Here is a 22,659-nt window from a genome sequence, read left to right as displayed (position 1 = left end):
AAATGCAAACGGGCCTCCCTCTCAGGCCTGGGAGGTCACCTTGGTCTGATTCTGTAACAAGGCTCACTCGGCTTTTACACATTTGCAGGGGAAGGGTAAATGCCTATCCTGTTCATCATCATTTTTTTTTAACTTCTAGTCTTAATTATAAAAGAGGGGCAACCCCTCCCCCCCAAACATGGCCTAGCATGAGAGAGAGAGACAAAAGGCAAAGGTTTTTTTGTTTTGTTTTGTTTTGTTTTGTTTCTCTCTTTTGCCCCTTAAAAGATCTTCAGTGTCTTACCCTGGGGGGGAAGGTGGTGGCGGGGTCACTGGTTTTCATTATAATAATGTCATCTCTCTGTGGAATGTTTCAGAGCCAGGCTAACTTACTTTCTTAGTTAAAAGCATCGTTTGTACTCGGGGCAGGGCCTGGTACCCGGTAGGCAGTTAGGAAGTTATGTCTGGATGTAAGAAGAAGAGACGAACAGGACAATTGAGCTTTCCTGATGTAACTTTCCGTCCTGTGAGTGATCCTCATTTCCGCTTCCCAGGGAAAACTCAGGCCAGTAGGTTTGGGTGGAGCAAGTGGGGCCTGGATGGCGGGTCTCCCAGGTGGAGGGACAGGGTGAGAACCCCAGTCCCTGGGGTGTGGTGGGAGCTGAGAGTCACGGTGAGACAAAGGGCACTTACTAAAATGATGCGGCTCCAACTCCTGCTGGCACCCCCAGTCCCTGAACTGTCGCTCTCTCTGCCCTCTGACCACCACGTTCCCCAGAACCCTGGCAGTTTGGGGATGGTGGGCGTGACCGGGCCGTTAGCAGCTCAGAGGTTCTGCCTGGGTTCCCCTCACAAGCACAGCTGCTTCCTGGCCCTGGGGGCTGGGCTGGGCTCCTTCCTGGCATCCCGTCTCCCTGTCTGTGTGATGAGAGTCACGTGGGGCCGTGTGACAGTGTGTGTTCAGAGCGGCGGGGGTGAGTCTGGGCTCCGGCACCAGAGAGAACTGGTTTACATCCGAGCTCTCCTCTCTGTCACTTTTGGCAAGTGCTCCTGTGGGCCTCTGTTTCCTCATCTGTAAAATGGGGTTAGCCATGACCGTGCAGTGTTGCTGTGAGGGTCACATGAGGAGAGGCCGGAGGGAAGTCTGGTGGACAGAGCTGTTGTCTGGCGGCCGCTGTTGATGCAGAGAGAGGAGGCGCTTCGGAGTCTTTCCTGTGCGGCTCCTCCCGCCCTCCCTGCTCTCCTCCAGGGCTTCCCCGCGGGCTGCACACGTTTGCACAGGGTAGGTGAGCCATGTTTCAGGCTTTGCCACATGACAGCCTGGGCCGGCGTGAAAAGGTGACAAAGCACTCCGTTCGCAGCCAGAGTTTATTATTTCAGCTGGGCCTGTTCCCAGAGCAGCTGAGGCTGGAAGCTCTGAGCGAGGGACAGACACCACCCTGCTGAGGCCCCGTGAGCTCGCGCTGGGTTTACCCGAGCCTCCCAGTGGGGACTCGGGGCTCCTCTCCCCATGCTCAGTCCCTTGGGGCCCTTGTCCTGCTGGTCTCCCAGGACAACTGTGTGGCAGCAACAGAAAGCAACTGGGACCTGTGGCTTTGAAGTAAAAAACCTAGTTTACAATGGGGGGAAAGGAGACATATGTACTACTGTTTGTAATACTTTATACACTAAAACACACACACACACACACACAATGGGGGGGAAAGGAGACATATGTACTACCATTTGTAATACTTTACACACTAAAACACACACACACACACACACAATGGGGGGAAAAAGGAGACATATGTACTACCGTTTGTAATAATTTACACACTAAAACACACACATACACACACACAATGGGGGGGAAAGGAGACATATGTACTACCGTTTGTAATACTTTACACACTAAAACACACACATACACACACACATCCCAAAACAAAACAAAACAAAACAAAACAAAACAAAACAACAAAAAAACCTAGTTTAGGATGTACTACTTGGGCCATTTGGGGGTATTCTTCCTTTTTCCTTCTTTCTTTAACCTTAGTCTCACTTTTGAAGGCTTTCCCAGTAGTACTAAGTGGGAAGAGACTAAGTACTAGGCCCTTTAATAAGAACATCTAATTTAATCCAATGCAGTTGAGTTGCTGATATACTAGTAAAGTAATCCTCAAAAGTGATAACAATTTTTTCAAAAGTTGAAAAGAAAGCCCACCAGGTGACGATGCAAATGCAGATTTTAAATAAAGGACGCCTCTTAGCCAGAAAATAGGGCGTTTGGGATAAATTACAGAGCAGTACTGTCCCCACAGTGTCCACGAGCGGAAAGTCCACCAGACACTCTATACCAAAATAAAAAGAAGGTATTGAGGAAATAATTTGCTCCAATAATTTCAGGAAGAAATTGTCCAGCAAAGCGAGAGAGAACAGAAGGAATGGTTGGCACAAGTGAAAACTTGCAGTCTGAGGTTCTGCGTAAAGACGTGTAGTTGCCTATGGTAGAAATCTCAAATCGGTGGTTTGGGAATGTTGACTCAGTTGCAGAGAAGTCCCGGCTGCCACTGCATGCCGTGCCCAGGGTAGACATTGCTAATCTGCACAGTAATCTTCCTCTCTGAGCTTCCATTCCCATGCCTTGTTCATGGCAGACACGGGTGATCCATTTTGGCAGACTTTCTTGCTGAATCCAGAGAACGCCCCAGAATCTTTCTCAAAACCCCGAGTTTTCCACCTCAGATGCCAACGCCAGTTGCCACACCTGGTTTGTTGTATCATCTCTTAAAACATTTGTAACATAAAAAGACCTTCGGAATGAATTTATTTTAAAAATTTTACTTATTGATTTTGAGAGATAGAGAGGGCAGGGGGAAGAGAAACATCGATTTGTTCCACCCTTCCATGCCTTCACTGATTGACTCTTGTATATGCCCTGGCCAGGGATCGAACCCACAACCTTGGCGCAGCGGGACTACGCTCTAACCAACTGAGCCACCTGGCCAGAACTGGGCGAGCTTCTTATTAACTGAACCCTGACATAGTGATATGTAAAAATTGTTAACTCAGACAGTTCCTTTGTTGATATTGAGCAGTTCTTGAGTGGGAACATGATTCGGAAAGCCAGCTGACCCAGTGCCCCAATCTATTCTTACTTTATTGTGCCTGTATATTTATTTGTACCTTACCTTGCCAATGAAAACAGACCCACGGGACGCTAGGTCTTCAAGGCCCAGAACATCCTGTCCTCTTGCGGTGGTTAAACTGCTGTAACAAGTAGATTAAAAAAGAAAACAGTGGCTTTTTCAGGCATCAGGTTGGTGGGGCACCCCATGCTTTGGACCCAGGTTCCTCCCTTGCCCGGCCTCTCCTAGGGCAAGTCCAAGCTCAGTGACTGTGATGTCAGGCTCTCTGGCTGGCAGGAGCGGGGAGAGTTTGGACAAGGCACACCCACTGCCCACGGCTCCAAGGTGATGGCGTGCTTCCTGGTGCTCACGGTTAATTGGTGAGGCACCTGCACCACCGAACTGCAAGGGAGGCTGGGAAGGGTGATCTAGTAGGGAGCTGCGTGCCTGGGAGACGGGGCGGAAGGATTTTAGTGGCTTCAGCCACGGATTCCTTCAGTCATCAGAGGAGTGAGTCACCTGGTTGTAATTCTTGTCCTTTGTCGGTTCGAAGCCCTGGCGTGAAGCCAGCCTGGCTCCCTTCATCCAGCCCCGGGGCCTCTGGGCACCTGAGCCGAGGTGCGTGGTCTGTCCTTGCCGAGGGGATGGGAGGACGGTTGTATCTGCAGAAATGTGACCCTCATTCTGGGCAGCTGACGGAGGTCCTCCTCAACATGGCGTTGGGAATGCATGGCAGCTGGGCTAGGGTTGTTTTTTTATATATATTTGATTTTTTTCAGAGAGGAAGGGAGAGAGCTAGAGAGTTAGAAACATGGATGAGAGAGAAACATCGATCAGCTGCCTCCTACACACCCCCTATTGGGGATGTGCCCGCAACCAAGGTACACTCCCTTGACCAGAATCGAACCTGGGACCCTTCAGTCCACAGGCCGATGCTCTATCCACTGAGCCAAACCGGTTTCGGCTGTAGGTTTTTTTTTATTGAGCTCCTGCTGTGTGGTAGGCACTTGTTGGGACAACCAAGGCCTACAATTTGGCCAGGATTTGCTCAGGATGGAAAAGAAGGCAGGACGGAGGAGAACGGCACAGCCTGCCTGGGGTGTCAGTGGGTTCTGGGGCCAGTTGACCGAGCTCTGCACTGTGGGGTAGGCGTGGGAGGCAGGGAGGGGAGGGGGTGCCCTTGCACAGGATGCTGCTGCTGTCAGCTCACCTGGCAATCAAGGCCGATAGGAAACCCCAGTGCAGGCATGTAGGTCACCACCTGTATCAGCTAGGCTTTCACTTTTCCCTCCTGCCTTTGTCCTCTATGTCTCAAGCTTGATAAAAGCACGCTGAAGTCCGTGGTGGTTAGAATACTAGCATTAATTGAAAACTGTGTGGAGGTCTGAGTGCTCAAATGTGTTATCACATTTAGCCTTCTGAGTAGCCCTACGCTCATGTTCCAACGTTATCCCCATTTGGCAGATAAAGAAACTGGGGCATATAGGGATTGGATTGCTTGGCCAGGGTCCCACAGCTTGTATGGTGGCACCGAGCCTACACCTGCAGGCCTGTTCCCCTAAGGACCTGCCCCGGCCTTCCCTTCAGTGACACAGGGTGTTGTCTGCTGGGGGTTCACAGGTGGCCTCGGTCTGGGGTAGTTTAGAAGTCTCATGCACATTTTGCATTCACTCTCGGACAGGCAGCACTGCCTGTCATTCAGCACGAGGTGGGGGGGTGGGGTGTGTGTGGCAGCTGGTCCAGGTGTCCAGGCTGTGGGAACTGCAGGGAGCAAAATGACTCATTCCTGCCTTTGTGGAGCTGACCCTGAGCAGAGGAGGCAGAGCCAGCCCCGGTGATTTCAGCACAGTGGCAGGTGCACTGAGAGAAGAGGACAGTAGCCTGGTCAGGAGAGGGTCTGGGGGTGGGGAGTGGGGTGGGGGGGTTCCAGGCCAGGCGGGCTGGGGCCAAGGAGGGAAGGTGAACCCCGGGCAGTATGAAGCCAGGAAGTCCAGGAGGAGCCAGACCTTTAGGAGGTCTGACACATGACCAGTAGTTTTGTTCCTGGGTGACTCTTGGTTCCTCTTTGGCTGCCATCTCAGGCCACGTTGGTCTCCTAAACTACTCAGCTCGGATGTGTCCCCCTATGCACCTCCCTTACATGCTCTGGGTTCACATGTCTTTTCATGTTCAATGTTGTGACTCAGCCTCCTCTTGGAACCAGAATCGAACTGTGACATTCTGGTTCATAAGTTGATACTCAACTACTGAGCCACGCTGGCCAGGCAGACCCACTTACTCTGGAGCAGCCCTATGAAGTGCCGACTGCTCATTGCCATTGGGTAGACGAGGAGAAATAAGGCTCAGAGAGGGTGGACAGATTGTTCACAGTGACATTTCTAGCCGAGCTGCTGGTCCCAGAGCCTGCACTAGCCACACTGCCTCTCAGTGGGTGACAGAGACGAGAGGGCCAGGAGCAGAGCCTGCAGCAGTAGCTCCCCACATGGCCGAGTCATATGCTGAGTCGGGGGGGTGCATTGTCCCAGGCACAAGAGAAGGAGGTTTTCTGAAACCCCTACTCCCCCTTGACTCCTGCACAGCCACGTGGCTGTTTCTAGCCCAATAGCGAGCTGCACTGTGGCCAGTGGGTGACCTGCTGTCCTTACCGGGGAGAGCCGAAGTGTGGGGTGAAGGCTGCTCAGGCTTGTCCTCCCAGATCCCGCCCCATTGCCCCGGTAATTGGCACAGCCAGGAGAGAAGGTCGGCACCACAGTGCACATAGTAGGTGCGTAGATGGTTGTGTGGATCCGATCCTCCTGATAATGGCAGAGAGATGAAAGATCACCCACGCTTACCTCTGCGGAACTTGTTCACAAAGGCGCCGCTTCCAAGACGCTTCTGAAGATGGCCTAAAAATAGCTGCTTCCCACCCCCGTAAACGCGCCCATTCCAGAATTTTGCTTAACCAGGCCTGGAGAACCGATGTGCTGAAATGCCGTGAAAGCATTCCACCCTAGAATTTGCAGTAGCTCAAGTTAACTTTCTAGCTATTAAAAAAAAAAAAAGGCTCTGTCCTCGCCTGAGAGCAGTGCTGGGCAGTTCTAAGTACTTCCAGAAGGTGGATGCGGTTTGAGGGTCAGTGTTGTCCAGAGCCAGGACCAGTGATGTGGGGATTGTGATTGGTTGTGATCTGGGGAGTTGAAACTTGGGGATGGATTCCAACCCCCTGTCAATCTAGGCAGATCCCAGGAGGTGGGGTGGGCGTGGTGGCGTTGGCTTGTTGTGTCCCTGAGAGAGGCTCACTAGCTCTCCTGCCAGAGAGGCTTCTGGCCCACGGCTCTGCCTTCACACTCCGCATACACATCGCAGAACTTCTGTGATCTGCTGTGATGGTCAGACATCGGCACCACGATGCCGGGTAGCATTTCATTTTCAAGGCGTTGAGAGTCTCCTGTTTTCGTGTCGGTGGGGATGGGGAGGCTTGGGCACTTCGCCACCTGATTGTTCCAAGAGTTTGGGGGAGCATTTGAACCTTGAAGCATTTGAACCTTCTTCACCTGTCAGAATCACTCCCGGAGTGAGGATGACTGCCCCTCCAGCCTCGTAGACCAGCAGGACCTTAAAGGAGCCCTCCCCATGCGGACACCCACCGCAGATCCATTGGAAACGGAACTTCTGGGCATTGTATTTTTCAGAATTTTGGCTCAGACTTTTACTGGGTCATAATTGACCCGAAACCGTTTTGAAAAAGATTCACGTCCCATTCCTCGAGACCAGCACGCATGTATAAGCTGGGTAAAGACAGAGCAAGCTGGTCTCATGGTTTGATTTATGAAAGAAATCTGCAAGTTTGCATTTGAAAAGCATTTAGCGCACAACTGAGGGAAGTTCGAACTTTGCAGATGGATGCCTGTGGCTGGATGAGACTTGGGCCTGCTCAAGGCCAGCCCTCCACCTTCGCACCCCCGTTACCCTAGCCATTCATAAGCATTCACTTCCTCCCTCCCCTCACCCCACTCTTCTCCCTTTAGCTCAAATAAAGAAAACTGGCATGGAAAGTTGTGTGACCTGAAATTTCTTGGGATCAGTTGGTAGCACTTACAGACAGCCTCAGAACAGGACACCTAATCCCCCAATTCAGTCCTGGTCCAAGGCTGCCTGCTGGAGAAATGTGTGGTGTGGTGGGTGAATCCATGGATCTTAGGGTTCTGGGCCGTGTCCTGTGCTTCATGCAGGTTGTTGCTGCTTTATTGACCGTGGGCCCTCGTGGGCAGCAGAGCTGGCCTCCCGGTCACACGGCCAGTGCGGCTGGGCAGGGCCCTGTGATGAGAAGGTCTGTGCGTGCTTTAATGCTCTGCTGCTTGCCCTTTTGAAATTCTTAACACTTTTTGGACAAGGAGCCCTGCATTTTCCTTTGTCACTGGGCCTGTGAGTTCATGTAGACAGATCTGCTTAAAAGCTGTCATTTATACAATTTATTACATAAAACTTCATAGGCTTTTATTATTTATACAATTCATTACAGAGAATGTCACTGGGCACCATGATTTTGAAGGAGAGGATTGCTCGAAGTTAGTTGGACTTAAAAGCCAGTTCACGATAATCTTTACTCGTCTCGTTTTACGTGATCAGGTTTTATTATGATAGAATCTGCAAACATGAAATTACTTTTGGTTTCTGTGGTTTTGGGTGTGGCCTTTTAGGAGAGTCTTTTCTTGTAAAAGATGTAACATTAAACAGGTTAATTAAAAAAAAAAAAAGATCCCGCCCTTTCGATTTTGAGTGGCATGCCGTTTCCTCTTTATCAGCACGTGAGTCTCTTATTTTTCATGGGGTTGTAATTGGGTTTCATTTTCAGTGCAGCTTGGTGTGTGTTTAACCAACATTCAGATAGATGGCTTGTGGTGGGCGGGTGGGACCGGGAGGGGAGCTCCAAGATGAAGAAGGCTCCGTTTCTCCCCAGCAGGTGCTCATGGTCCCGGAGAGGGATGGGGGAGGCTGAGGAGTCCTGGTCACAGAGCTGGTGGGAGGGAAGGGCCACCAGTCGCCAGATCTGGCCATTGAATGACGAGCCATGGTTTGTGCTGCAGGAGGATGGGGTAAAGGGTCTTCCCCTGAAACGGAACACCGAACACTTGATGTTTAAAAACTTTTTTATTATGGAAAATTTCAAACATACACAAAAACAGAAATAATAGCATAATGCATTTTTTATATACCAAGGCCACCAGTTTACAACATTTTGGGGTCTTACTTCACCTATTCCTATCCTCAGATGTTTTAAAGCAAATTCCAGCCTTGTATCCTCTCACTCTTTTTTTTAAATATATTTTTACAGAGAGGAAGAGAGAGGGATAGAGAGTTAGAAATATGGATGAGAGAGAATCATCGATCAGCTACAATACCTCTTGCACACCCCCTACTGGGGATGTGCCCGCAACCAAGGTACATGCCCTTGACTGGAATCGAACCCAGGACCTTTCAGTCTGCAGGCCGACGCTCTATCCACTGAGCCAAACCAGCTTCGGCTATCCTCTCACTCTTAAATGATTCAGTACGGTTCTCTAATAGACGAGGACTTCATTTCCTTTTCTACAAAGAGCAGGATTCACACTTGTGCAACCCAGAGGAATGACCAAGCTTTTCCCTCTCTCCCCAGACAGCAAAGCCATCGTGGATGGGAACCTGAAGCTCATCCTGGGCCTGGTGTGGACCCTGATCCTCCACTACTCCATCTCCATGCCCGTGTGGGAGGACGAAGGGGATGACGATGCCAAGAAGCAGACGCCGAAGCAGAGGCTGCTGGGATGGATTCAGAACAAGATCCCCTATTTGCCCATCACCAACTTTAACCAGAACTGGCAAGACGGCAAAGCCCTGGGTGCCCTGGTAGACAGTTGTGCTCCAGGTAAGTGCTCATGGTTACCTAAGCCATCTCTTTGAGATGTGGGTATATGGGCCTTAAATTTCTTATTTTCACTGGGTATGCTAGGTTTGCTGTGACTGGTGTGTTTCTCCTGGTTTTAGCCCATTGTAAGATATCAAAAGGCACTGGAAATGACTCCATCTACCTCTCTAATGGCATGTCTTACAGGTGTATCCATGGACTTGTTTGAGCATTGAATTCGGTTATTTATCCAAATTCTCAGTGAAGGCTTTAATGCTTGGAGCAGGCCTTGGGTTTAGCTTCTAGACTCCAAAGTCCTGCTGCTTCCCATAGTTGGTGTCTAGTTTCCCGTAGCCTTTGGCAAAAACATGTGGCCTGTTAGGTGGCTTGGCATGAAAATCTAAAAACTTTCATTGAGCGGAAAGTACCCATTTTTATCGACCACTGGTTTGACCAAATAAGGCCTTCTCTGCCCCTTTCTTTCTGTGTTGCTATGAAATAGGGCCTGGTCAGGATCCAGTTGGAGCCTTTTCCACCCTTTCCTGAGTAGCTGAGTGTGCCCCGAGACAGTAATTATCCTCATGAAGGGATTAGATTGGTTGGTAGAGTTTGCTGGTACACACTCAATAGAAAAACCAGAGCCTATGCTTATATGTATCTCTCAAAAATTTCTTTAATAAAAGCTCTAATAACCATATTTTCCACTTACTGAGTGCTCTGCATGTGCTGGGCACATTAATATTTAGTAAGCTAGTGCTTTTCAGTATGCTCAGAGCGGGACTGTCTGGTGTCAGTTGGGTATCAGGGGAGGGCTGACTCTGGGCCTCATTCTGTAAGCTGGAGTCATCAGAAGTGATTCGGAGCTCAGCAGCAGGCCATTGCCTGGTGCCCTCATCCTTGCTTTCATCCAGAGACTCATTTTAGGATATCTCTTTCTAGTTTAAACGTGGGGATTTTTACTCTATTCCTAAATATTTCTTGTGCTCTCAAAGGTTTTTGAGATAATTCTAGGTTTGGCCTTTTAGCAAGTGGATTTTTTTTTTTTTTAATTATACAGGATGCTAGTTCAGTCTTTTTAGATATATCCAGGAATGGGATTGTGATATTGTGACTTAAAATAAGAAATATGTATTTTAGTCTTTGTCCCCTTTCCTGGTGCTGAGTTCCTAAAACCCTTGGAATTTCCTGAATGACAAGAACCATGATAATGGTGTCTTTCAACCACACCTGAGTTTATGTTAATGAGGTGACTTTTGGAAAACCCCAAAGATGGGGGGAAGTTGTCCAGGGAGCCTACCCATTAGAGGATTGAACTTTCAGCTTTCTCTTCTGACCCGCCGAGAGGGGAGAGGGGCTGGAGATTGAGCTAATCACTGATGACCAGGGGTTGAACCAATCCAGATTAAGTAATGAAGCTTCCACAAAATTCCTGAACTGTGGGGTTTCGGGAGCTTCCAGGTTGGTGAGTACATGGAGGTTCTGAGGGTGACACCCTCAGAGAGGGCATTCCTCCCCCTTCTCCCATCCTTCCCTCTGCATCTCTTCCATCTTCCATTCCTGAGTTGTATCCCTTTGTAATAAACTGGTAATCTACCCTGTTTCCCCAAAAATAAGACAGTGTCTTATATTATTTTTTTCTCCCAAAGTTGCGCTAGGTCTTATTTTCAGGGGATGTCTTATCTTTCCATGCGCTAGGTTTTATTTTCGAAGGATGTCTTATTTTCGGGGAAACACAGTAGTAAATTTCCCTGAGTTCTGCAAGCCACTCCAGTAAATGATTAAACCCACTGAGGGAGGGGTGGGTTTGTATCTGGTTAGTCAGAAGCCCAGGGGAGTGGGAAGAGGGAGTGCAGTTTTGTGGGACTGAGCTCTTTGCTTTGGGATCTGATGCTGCCTCCAGGCAGATAGTCAGGATTGAGTTACATTGTAGAACACCCAGTTGGTGTGAACCCCACACTTTTGGTGACCAGGGTGCAGAAATGTGAGTGTGGAAGGTTGAAAAATTTCTCCTGCAAAAGGCACCAGGCCCAGGTGGTTTTACGGGCTCTGTTTGCTTATATCGCACCTCGAAGGAATGGCTAACCCCCATCTTAATGCAAGAAGATAACATGAAAGAGGCGTCTCAGCCAAGACAGAATAGTTCTACCCTCCCATACCCACATCCATGATACTTTTTGCCTATAAAGTATATTCAGATGCTCCTTGACTTCCTATCGGGTTATATTCCCTTAAACCCATTGTAAGTCGAAACCATTGAAATTCAAAAAAGTATTTCATATGCCTCACCTATCAAATTTAGCTCAGTCTAGCCTGCCTTAAGCAAGTTCAGCCTGTGGTTGGGCAAAAACAACTCGTTGCCACTGCCCGTATTGCACAAGAGTATTGCACCGTATATCACTAGACTGGGAAAAGATCAAAATTCAAAATCATGAATATGGTTTCTACTGATGACGGACTGCTTTTGCACCATTGTAAATCTCAAAAATCTCTTCAGTCAGCTAATACGGCATCTTCTGTGTTATGTTAACAGGTCTGTGCCCAGACTGGGAATCCTGGGATCCGCGAAAGCCAGTGGATAATGCACGAGAAGCCATGCAGCAGGCAGACGACTGGCTGGGTGTCCCGCAGGTATGCATGCGCACGTGCCACGTCCCAGAGCGCTGCTTGCACCCTCCAGCTCGTTCTGGTGCTAGACGGTGTCTTTTTGAGTCTGGCAGGCAGGCTGACCTCCTCAGCATTAACCTTCCAAGAGTATTGCTTGTGACATGCTCCCGTCTTCCTCAGTTTACCTATAATAATAGCTTCTTATGGACTTAGGTCCTTGTAGAGGATCCAAAAGTCTTTTAAAAAAAAAAAAAAAAAATATATATATATATATATATATATATATATATATATATATATATATGTTATATTAATTTTTTTACAGAGAGGAAGGGAGAGAGAGTTAGAAACATCGATGAGAGAGAAACATCGATCAGCTGCCTCCTGCACACCCCCTACCGGGAATGTGCTTCCCACCAAGGTACATGTCCTTGACCAGAATTAAACCTGGGACCCTTGAGTCCGCAGGCTGACACTCTATCCACTGAGCCAAACCGGTTAGGGCCATCCAAAAGTCTTTACTCTTTGTCACATGTGACAAAATTTCTAGTATTTCTGCTCCAAAAATTTCAAAGGCTATCTTTGGACAATAGGTTGCAAATGAGGACCTTAATGATTAGGTTGGACCATAAGAAATCAATATTTAATCACTTCTTATCTATTTAAAATTTTTAAAAATATTAATATCTTAAGAAAGAAACCATGATAAGAAAACAAGACCCATACATCTGTTGTCTACAAGAAACCCACCTCAGAAAAAGAGATGCACACAGACTGAGGGTGAAGGGATGGAAAAAGGTTTTCCAGGCAAATGGAAATGAAAAGAAAGCTGGGGTAGCAATACTTATATCTGACAAATTAGATCTCAGAGTGAAGGACATAACAAGAGACAATGAAGGCCACTTTATAATACTAAAGGGAGCAATCAAACAAGAAGAAATAACCCTGGTAAATATATATGCACCCAATACGGGAGCACCCAAATACATAAAAAAACTGCTGGAGGACATTAAGGGAGAGATTAACAGCAATACAATCATAGTAGGAGATTTTAATACCCCACTGTCACCCTTCGACAAATCATCCAAACAAAAAATCAGCAAAGAAATATCAATCCTAAATGACTCACTAGACCAGATGGAATTAATTGACATCTTCAGAACATTCCACCCCAAAGCCAAAGAATATACATTCTTCTCAAATGCACATGGGACATTCTCAAAGATAGACCACATTTTGGGACATAGGCAAAGTCTCTTCAAATTCAAGAAGATAGAAATCATATCAAGCATCTTCTCAGACCATAATGGCATAAAACTGGAAATTAACTACAATAAAAATAATCCAAAGAAATCAAACACATGGAGACTAAACAGCATGCTATTAAACAAGGACTGGGTTACCAGAGAAATCAAGGAAGAAATTAAAAACATCCTGGAAACAAATGACAATGAAAACACAACAATCCAAAATCTATGGGACACAGCAAAAGCAGTTTTGAGAGGGAAGTTCATATCCTTACAAGCCTATTGCAAAAAACTAGAAAAAAGTGTAACAAATGATCTAACTCTACAACTCAAAGAGTTAGAAAAAGAGCAACAAGAAAAGCCCAATGTAAGTAGAAGGAAGGAAATAACAAAAATCAGAGCACAGATAAACGACATAGAGACCAAAGAAACAATACATAAGATCAACAAAACCAAGAGCTGGTTCTTTGAAAGGATAAACAAGATAGATGGACCTCTAGCCAGACTAACCAAGAAACAAAGAGAGAGGACCCAAATAAACAAAATCAGAAATGAAAGAGGTGAAATAACAACAGACCCCACCGAAATACAACGGATTGTTACAAAATACTATGAACAACTCTACTCCAACAAACTGAACAACCTGGAGGAAATGGACATATTCCTAGAAAAATATAATCTTCCAAAACTCAATCAGGAAGAATCTAAAAATCTCAATAAACCAGTGACTTGGGAAGAAATTGAAACAGTCATCAAAAAGCTTCCAGCAAACAAAAGCCCAGGGCCAGATGGCTTCACAGGAGAGTTTTACCAAACATTCAAGGAAGAACTAAAAACTATCCTCCTCAGACTATTCCAAAAAATCCAAGAGGAAGGAACACTTCCAAATTCCTTCTATGAAGCCAGCATCACCCTAATACCAAAACCAGATAAAGACAACTCAATGAAAGAGAATTACAGACCAATATCCCTCATGAACATAGATGCTAAAATCCTCAACAAAATTCTAGCAAATCGACCCCAGAAGAGCATCACAAAGATCATACACCACGACCAAGTAGGATTTATTCCAGGAATGCAAGGATGGTACAATATCCGCAAATCAATAAACGTGATACATCACATAAACAAATTGAAAGATAAAAATCATATAGTCATATCAATTGATGCAGAAAAAGCATTCGATAAAATCCAACACCCTTTTCTGATAAAAACTCTTAACAAGGTGGGAGTACAAGGATCATACCTCAACATAATAAAAGCTATATATGATAAACCCACAGCCAACATTATACTCAATGGGCAAAAACTAAAACCATTCCCTCTAAGAACAGGAACAAGACAGGGATGCCCACTCTCGCCACTCCTGTTTGACATAGTACTGGAAGTACTAGCCATTGCAATTAGACAAGAGGAGGAAATAAAAGGCATCCAAATTGGAAAAGAAGAAGTAAAGTTATCCTTATTTGCCGATGACATGATATTGTACATAAAAAACCCAAAAGACTACATTAAAAAACTAATTGACTTAATAAATGAATTTGGTAATGTAGCAGGATACAAAATTAATGCCAAGAAATCCATGGCTTTTCTATACACCAACAGAGAAACTGCAGAAACAGAGACTAAAAAAGCAATTCCATTTACCATCGCACCAAAAAAATTAAGATACCTAGGAATAACTTTAACTAAGGAAGTAAAGGACCTATATGGGGAAAACTACACGACACTGAAAAAAGAGATAGAGGAAGATGTAAGGAGATGGAAGAACATACCATGTTCATGGATTGGTAGGATCAACATCATCAAAATGTCCATACTTCCTAAAGCAATCTATAGGTTCAATGCACTCCCCATTAAAATACCAACGACATATTTCACCGACCTAGAAAGAACTCTCCAAAAGTTCATTTGGAACAATAAAAGACCCCAAATAGCCACAGCAATCCTGAGAAAGAAGAGTAATGTAGGAGGGATCTCAATACCAGACTTCAAACTATATTACAAAGCCACTGTTCTCAAAACAGCCTGGTACTGGCACAAGAACAGACATATAGATCAATGGAATCGAATCGAGAACCCAGATATCAACCCAAATCACTATGCTCAACTAATATTTGACAAAGGAGGCACGAATATACAATGGAGTCAAGACAGTTTCTTCAATAAATGGTGTTGGGAAAATTGGACAGACACATGCAAAAGAATGAAACTAGATCACCAACTTACACCATTCACAAAAATAAACTCAAAATGGATACAGGACTTAAACATCAGACGGGAAACCATAAAAATACTAGAAGCATCCACAGGCAGCAAAATCTCAGACGTATGCCAAAAGAACTTCTTCACTGATACTACCCCTAGGGCAATGGAAGCTAAAGAGAAAATAAACAAATGGGACTACATCAAAATAAAAAGCTTTTTTACAGCAAAAGAAACCATCAACAAAACAACAAGAAAGCCCACAGTGTGGGAGAACATATTTGCAAATGATACCACTGATAAAGGTTTAATCTCCAACATCTACAAACAGCTTATACAACTAAATAAAAGGAAGATAAATAATCCAATTAAAAAATGGGCAATGGACCTAAATAGAACATTTTCAAAAGAAGACAGAAGGAAGGCCAAAAGGCACATGAAAACATGCTCAAAGTCACTAATTGTCCGAGAGATGCAAATCAAAACAACAATGCGGTACCATCTCACACCTGTCAGAATGGCCAACATCAACAAATCAACAAACGACAAGTGTTGGCGAGGTTGCGGAGAAAAAGGAACCCTCGTACACTGCTGGTGGGAATGCAGACTGGTGCAACCACTGTGGAGAACAGTGTGGAGTTTCCTCAAAAAACTGAAAATGGAACTCCCATTTGACCCAGTAATCCCACTCCTAGGAATATATCCCAAGAAACTAGAAACACCAATCAGAAAGGATATATGCACCCCTATGTTCATAGCAGCACAATCTACAATAGCCAGAATTTGGAAACAGCCTAAGTGTCCGTCAGCAGATGATTGGATCCAAAAACTTTGGTACATCTACACAATGGAATACTATGCGGCCATAAAAAATAAGGAATTCTCATCATTTGCAGCAAACTGGATGGAATTGGAGAACATCATGCTGAGTGAAATAAGCCAATCAATGAAAGAGAAACACCACATGACCTCACTCATTTGTGGATAACAAAGAGCATTATAAACTGATGAACCAAAAGATAGATATAGAGACAGTATATCAACAAGTAGACTGTCAAATTACAGCGGGGAGGGGAGGAAGATCTGGGGGAGATAATAGATCAACCGAAGGACTTTTATACATGCATATAAGTATAACCAATGGACACAAAACTCTGGGGAGGGAGGGGATGTGTGGGAGGGAGGGTGGGGGGCAAAAAAAAAAAAATCAATAAAATATATTAAAAATAAATAAATAAATAAATAAATAAAACAACAACAACAACAACAAAAAAAAAAAAAAAAAAAAGAAAGAAAGAAAGAAACCATGGCACTTAGAACTTAGAAGAAATATAAACCAGGATAACTTACAATTAATGAAAATTTTGGCAGAGTTTGTATTGCCCACAATCCTATCACAGAAATATCACAAGAGAACTTGGAAATTATAGTACGTCTTAGATACCATCTGCAGTAGCCACATTGAGGTGGATTCTTCTAAGCTCTTCCAAGGAGTCTTAACCAGCCCTTCCTCCTCACAGTGGAGCACCACGGCTCCCACGTTCAAAGCCCTGGCCAGGAAGAGTTGTGGGTAGCCCGGGCCATGGGTGGATGACCTCACCACAGGCTCCACTGAGGTCCAAGTTGGTGTTCAGAGCCGAGTTTAGTGCATTTGTAACACGATCCCTTGGGTGGTAGAAAAACTTGCCTCTATTTCTTTGGTTTGGTTTTGGCATCGTGTCTCTGCTTCATGTCCCATTTCTTGGCATTTCCATCGTCGGGAAGTGGCGTGGTGTGGTTTTCATCTCTTAAATCTAAAACCATCTCCTTTTGACGTTCATGTGATGTTGGCACCATTATGTTGTGGAAGGAGCTGCCTGGACGAAATGCCAAATCACCACCCGTCCTCCATAGTATGCAACATGTTGTACAAACCCCAATGGCTATTTTGGTGCTGCAGGCTATTCATCAGAATGATTTCTGTGTATTTTTTTGTTTGTTTTTGTTTCTTGTTGTTGTTGTTTAACCATGGGAACAGGGAAGCTGGGAACGTATGTTGTTCGTCTGCATTTGGTTAGCCTGGTTCATGAGACCGGGTCTTCCGTTCATCTCCAGAGGTGTGGCTTGCCTCTTGTCGGGGCAGGAGGATTTGGGGTGCTATTTAGTCCAGGTGATAGAACTGAGTCTGCCATGCCTGCAGTGAGGCTGCCTGGCCAGCATGGGTTATAACTTGACTAACACTCTTGTTCCTAAGATGAGTATCTGCAGAAATTTATCACCTCCCCATTTTTAAAATGGCTTCTGATGTAGAGATATTATAATGTGTTAGCTCCAACTGCCATAACAAAATACCATAGATGCGGTGGCTTAACCCACAGACATTTATTTCTCAGTTCCGGAAACTGGAAGTTAAAGATCAAGATGCCAGTGGATTCGGTTTTTGGTGAGGGCCCTCTTCCTGGCTAGAGAGAGGAGGGGGTGGGTTCGAGGGAGTGAGTGTATGCACATTCTGATCTTTTTTATTCTTCTTATAAGTAACCCATGATCCAAACCTGCTTAGCTCCCAAAGGTCCACCTCTCATTAGAGGTTCGGGCTTCAGCGTGTGACTTTTGGGAGGTCAAAGACTCTGTCTATAAGACGACACATTAGATATGACATTATGTGGTCTCTTTTTGTTTTAATTTTTTATTAGTAGCTGGATTAACAGAGATGTATACAATGGATAGATGAGCAAAGGAAAAAGGCCAGTTTTGCGCTTTCTATGTAATTGTCCCTTCGTCCTCCTCACCTGATGCACTTACCTGCCTGGAAAGTTTGACCCGGGGAGTGAGCGGTTATTTTGGGGGAGGAGGGGAAGTATGTATTCTAGGGATGACATAGAGAATTGTCCAGAGAGGGTCCTCACCTTCCAAAGGGAACGGTGATCCCACTTTAAAGGTCAGAACACTCTGATCTTGGCATGGCACCTGTTGTAAGCTCACTTAATTTCGTATTGTTTGTAGTGTTTAAGAGACGTTTGCAAAAACTGCAGTACCTCGATGTGCTGTGGCGTTCACTCTCCGTGTCGCTGCTCTAGGTCATCACTCCTGAAGAAATCATTCACCCGGACGTGGACGAGCACTCGGTGATGACGTACCTGTCCCAGTTCCCCAAAGCCAAGCTCAAGCCCGGGGCTCCTCTTAAACCCAAACTCAACCCCAAGAAAGCCCGGGCCTATGGCAGAGGTAAGCACCGGTCGTGTTGGATTTGAGGCCTAATTGTGGGTCTTAAAGAGTAAGACGTGGCTTCAAGGAGGAGGGTTTTCTCAGAACCAAGCACGGAGGCTGCATACACCCTGGGAGCCATTGCGGGCCTACTTCGTCAGCGTTGGTTTGCTTATTTCTTTGTTTTTACCTGAAGGGCATAAACATTGTTTATGACTGTCCTGCTCTGCCATGTGAATCTAGGTTGTAAGAAGCACTGCTGATGTAATGTGCCAGAGACCGATGGGTTTGCTGCTTGGTGACTTAATGCACCAGCCCTGGGATGAAGAAAGGGCTGCTGTTCCCATTTCTCAGATGAGGAATCAGAGGCATGAGCCACCGGGAGTGGGAGGTGGGAGACAGGAGCGTGGGTCTTGTGGCCGATGATTCATTTTTCCTTTGGTTGTGCTAAAGCTGCTCAGATTTCCAGATGGGATGGGAGCTATTGATAACCCCTGGTAGGCACTTCCTTGCTAAGACATCCTGTTTGTGCAGCCGCCAGGAGTGTTCTGCTCAGAACGTTACGTTGGGTTGAAGGCATTTTGAGGCACTTGGTGTTCTGGTTGGCACCTGGCTTTAAACAACTAATTTTTATGTTTGTTTGGTTGGTTTTAATTACAGCTCACTTTCAATATTATTCTGTATTTGTTTCAGGTGTACAGCATAGTGGTTAGACAATCATACACTTTACAGAGCGCAACCCCATAGTCAAGTACCCACCTGGACCCATACGTAGTCATTAAGCACACCATTTTTTTTTTTTTTTTTTTTTTGAGGGAAATAGTTGTAATTCAGCTCAGTGTGATTTCTGGTAAAGGTCAGCATAGCAAGATACAACTTCTTTCTTTTCCTATAGGAGTGCATTGTATTTCGTGTGTGTGTGTGTGTGTGTGTGTGTGTGGTGTATGTGTGTGTGCGCGCGCGTGCGCGTGCGTGTTTAATCCTGACACAAGGATATGTTTTTAATTGATTTTATTTTTTTAGAGAGAGATAGAAAGATGTGAGAGAGAAACATCCATCTGTTGCCTCCTGCATGTGCCCTGACTGGGGATCAAACCCACAACCTAGGTATGTGCCCTGACTGGGAATCATACCTGAAGTGTTTTGGTGTACAGGATGACGCTCCGACAAACTGAGCCACCTGGCCAGTGCTGCATTGTATTTCTTAATGACAATTGGGAAAACATTAGATACACAAAATAACTTGCATATTCTCCTAGAATCTACAGTTTTTACCATTCTGATATAGGTGTGTTCTCGCCCTTTGGGCATTGCATGTATACGTGTGTTTTGTGTGTGTGTGTGTGTGTGTGTGTGTGTTGTGAGATTATTGGAAACATGGTGGCATTTTACTCCTGACTATATTAGCCAAGTCTGTCTGTCCTACAAATAGGACACCCTTTTACAAAACCATAATATTCATAATCACACATAAGAAAATTAACAATAATTTCATGTCAACTTATAATTTTGTTTTCAAATTTATCGTCCTAAAATTCTTTTATAGTTTTTGTTATTTTACAAACCAAGATTTGATTATGACTCACTTACTACATTATTTTTTATCTTTACACTCTTTTATTTTATTTTATTTTTTTATTAAGGTATTATATGTGTACATACCTTACCAATTCCCCCACTCCCATACATGCCCCCCCTCCCCAGAGTTTTTCGTCCATTGGTTATGCTTATATGCATGCATACAAGTCCTTCAGTTGACCTCTTATTTCCCCCATATCTCCCTACCCTTCCTGCTGTAATTTGACAGTCTGTTTGTTGCTTTACTGTCTCTGTATCTATCTTTTTGTTCATCAGTTTATAATGTTCTTTATTATCCATAAATGAGTGAGATCATGTGGTGTTTTTCTTTCATTGACTCTTTACACTCTTTTAATCTAGAATAATTTCCCCCAACTTTTTTTTAAAAAAATGACGTTGACTTTCTGAAGAATCCAGAACACCTGTCTTGTGGGATGTCCCATACACCCTGTCTTTGTGAAGACAGCATTGCTGTACTTGGCGTGAGCTTAGTCTAAGGATGGCCTACAGCCAGGGTCGTGGTGGTGACCATGGGTCGTTCTCCATCTCAGTGGCGAGGTCCTTCTCACCCGTCTTTCTAGCATGATTTAGACCAGAACCCAGCTCGACTGTTCTGGAACAAACCCACATGCCGTCTGAGGTCCCTTTGGCCATGAGGTGGGGTCTGTGCAGTCTTTTGTTGTATGTTGTTTGAAAGCCTCCCCCAGGTGTGGCCTCTCCCAGGTCAGTATGCCTGTGCTTGCTCTAAAGGTGCTTTCTGTAAGCCATGCCGAAGGTGGTGGCTGCAGTAAAGAATCTCTGATTTTAAAGGTTAAAATTTAATCTCTGAATTTAAAGGTTTTTTTGTTTGCCTAAATGGCAAAAAAAAAAAAAAAAAAAAAAAGAAAGCTCAAACAGCCAAATAAATCCCTTGTCAACAAAACTGGTCAAATAAATTGAATCTGACCAAGGCACAGAATGCTTGTTTGCAATAACCTTATCACTGGCTGGCCAGTTTCCCCATTGTTAATGGGAAGTGGTTTCCTCTTATGCTATTTTCTAAAAAAACAAAACAAAACAAAACATAAAAACCCGACAACTTGCTATGCACTTTAGGAATGTGGCTAGTCACTGCTTTTTCCTTCATCTGCCTCTTTGTGTTATATACTTAGTGACCAACCACCTTAAAAACATTTTTTTTTTATCCTTATCTGAGGATGTTTATTGATTTTAGAGGGAGAAACATTGATGCAAAAGAGAAACTTCAATGTAAGAGAGAAATATCCATCCGTTGCCTCCCATATGCACCCCAACCAGGGACTGAACCCTCAACCTAGTGTGTGCCCTGACCAAGAATTGAACCCATAACCTTTTGGTACACAGAATGATGTCCCAGCCAGCTGAGCTACCTGGCCAGGGTGCAAAAGAGTGGAAGCAGCAACTGAACATATTTGTCTGCAACTGAACACACTTTTAAGGGGTGTGTGTGTGTGTGTGTGTGTTTTACCACAATACAAATGTGGTAAAATACACATAACATTCACTAATCTAACCATTGTTAAGTGTACCATTCAGAGGCATTAAGTACATTCATGGTTGTGTAACCTTCACCACTATTTATCTCCAGAACTTTTCCATCTTCCCAAATTGAAACTCTGAACCCATTAAATCAGTGTTTTTCAACCTTTTTTGGGCAAAGGCACACTTGTTTCATGAAAAAAATCACGAGGCACACCACCATTAGAAAATGTTAAAAAATTTAACTCTGTGCCTATATTGACTATATATAAAGTAATTCTCTTGAATAGGAATCAAATAAACACAAAGAAAGTATTTTATAATTACTTTATTATGAAATATTAAGTAAACAAAATAGTGAAAAATTATAAAATTCTTGTCTTGTCTGCACCTACGGCATACCAGGCAACATCTCGCGGCACACTAGTGTGCCGTGGAACAGCGGTTGAAAAACGCTGCATTAAATAATAATTATCCATTCCCCTCCCCTCAGACCCTGGCAACTACCATTCTGTGTCTGCGAATTTGCCTATTCTAAGTTCCTCATGTAAGTGGAATTATATGATATTTGTCCCTTTGTTCCCATGTTTTCAAGGTTCATCTGTGCTGTCACACATCAGAATTCCATTCCTTTATAAAGCTGAGAAATACTCAGTTGTATATAATACATTTTGTTTTTCTACTTTTCTGCCACTGGACATGTGGGTTGTTTCACCTTTGGTTATTGTGAACAGTGCTCTGTGACATGGGCAGACAAATACGTTCAATTGCTGCTTTTACTCTTTTGGTATATACCTACAAGAGAATTGCTAGATCATGTGGTTATTCTATGTGTAACTTTTATTTTCTTTTTAAGGAGCAAGGCAACAGGGTCACATATGAGGCCACTTGGGTGGGGCCTTAAGACATTACTTGTCCCATCGTGAGACAAAGGGTAGGGACAGTTTTCTCTCTTTCCTGTGTGGCCACATTGCTTCATGTCAGCCAACGGAACCAAGGAAGAGAGAACGCTTCATCTTCTAGTTTCTTAAGGGTTTTGAGGCTGGCTTTATTTTCTCTACTGGATATGGACTAGATTGTGGTTACCAGCTGGTTTCCTCTTGCTGGGCCTTGACTTAGTCCCAGCGGGTTGAGAGAGAGAGAGGACTGGGAGGAGGTAAACTTGCAGCCCAGACTTTTGTCCTGGGCTTCCTTGCGGGTCCCAAGGTTGCAGGCATGCGACTCTGAGCAAAGCAGAAACCTTTCTCAAAACCCATGTTCTCTGCGAAGCAAGATGTAAACGCTCTTTGTGCTGAGCAGTCTTGGTTGTCTGCATGGGTGAGCATAGTTCCCAGCGATTGCAGGTGGAGGCTCAGCCCAGCCAGCCATGGGTAGCCAGGATCTTGGTTCA

General features: G+C 44.8%; 1 protein-coding gene across 3 annotated transcripts in view; it reads left to right on the top strand.

Moving 5' to 3' along the window:
* Positions 1-22,659, top strand: part of FLNB (filamin B) — a 139,870-nt gene that overhangs the window by 42,951 nt on the left and 74,260 nt on the right. For all 3 annotated transcript variants that reach the window (XM_084901585.1, XM_084901586.1, XM_084901584.1), the window contains exons 2-4: positions 8,728-8,976; positions 11,486-11,583; positions 18,068-18,215. In XM_084901585.1, the coding sequence (XP_084757711.1) occupies positions 8,728-8,976; positions 11,486-11,583; positions 18,068-18,215 (495 nt within the window). The remainder of the gene's footprint in view (positions 1-8,727; positions 8,977-11,485; positions 11,584-18,067; positions 18,216-22,659) is intronic.

Source organism: Pipistrellus hanaki, assembly GCF_964339955.1.
Source record: "Pipistrellus hanaki genome assembly, chromosome: 13".
Classification (NCBI taxonomy): Eukaryota; Metazoa; Chordata; class Mammalia; order Chiroptera; family Vespertilionidae; genus Pipistrellus; species Pipistrellus hanaki.
This window is presented reverse-complemented; position numbering and strand designations above follow the sequence as displayed.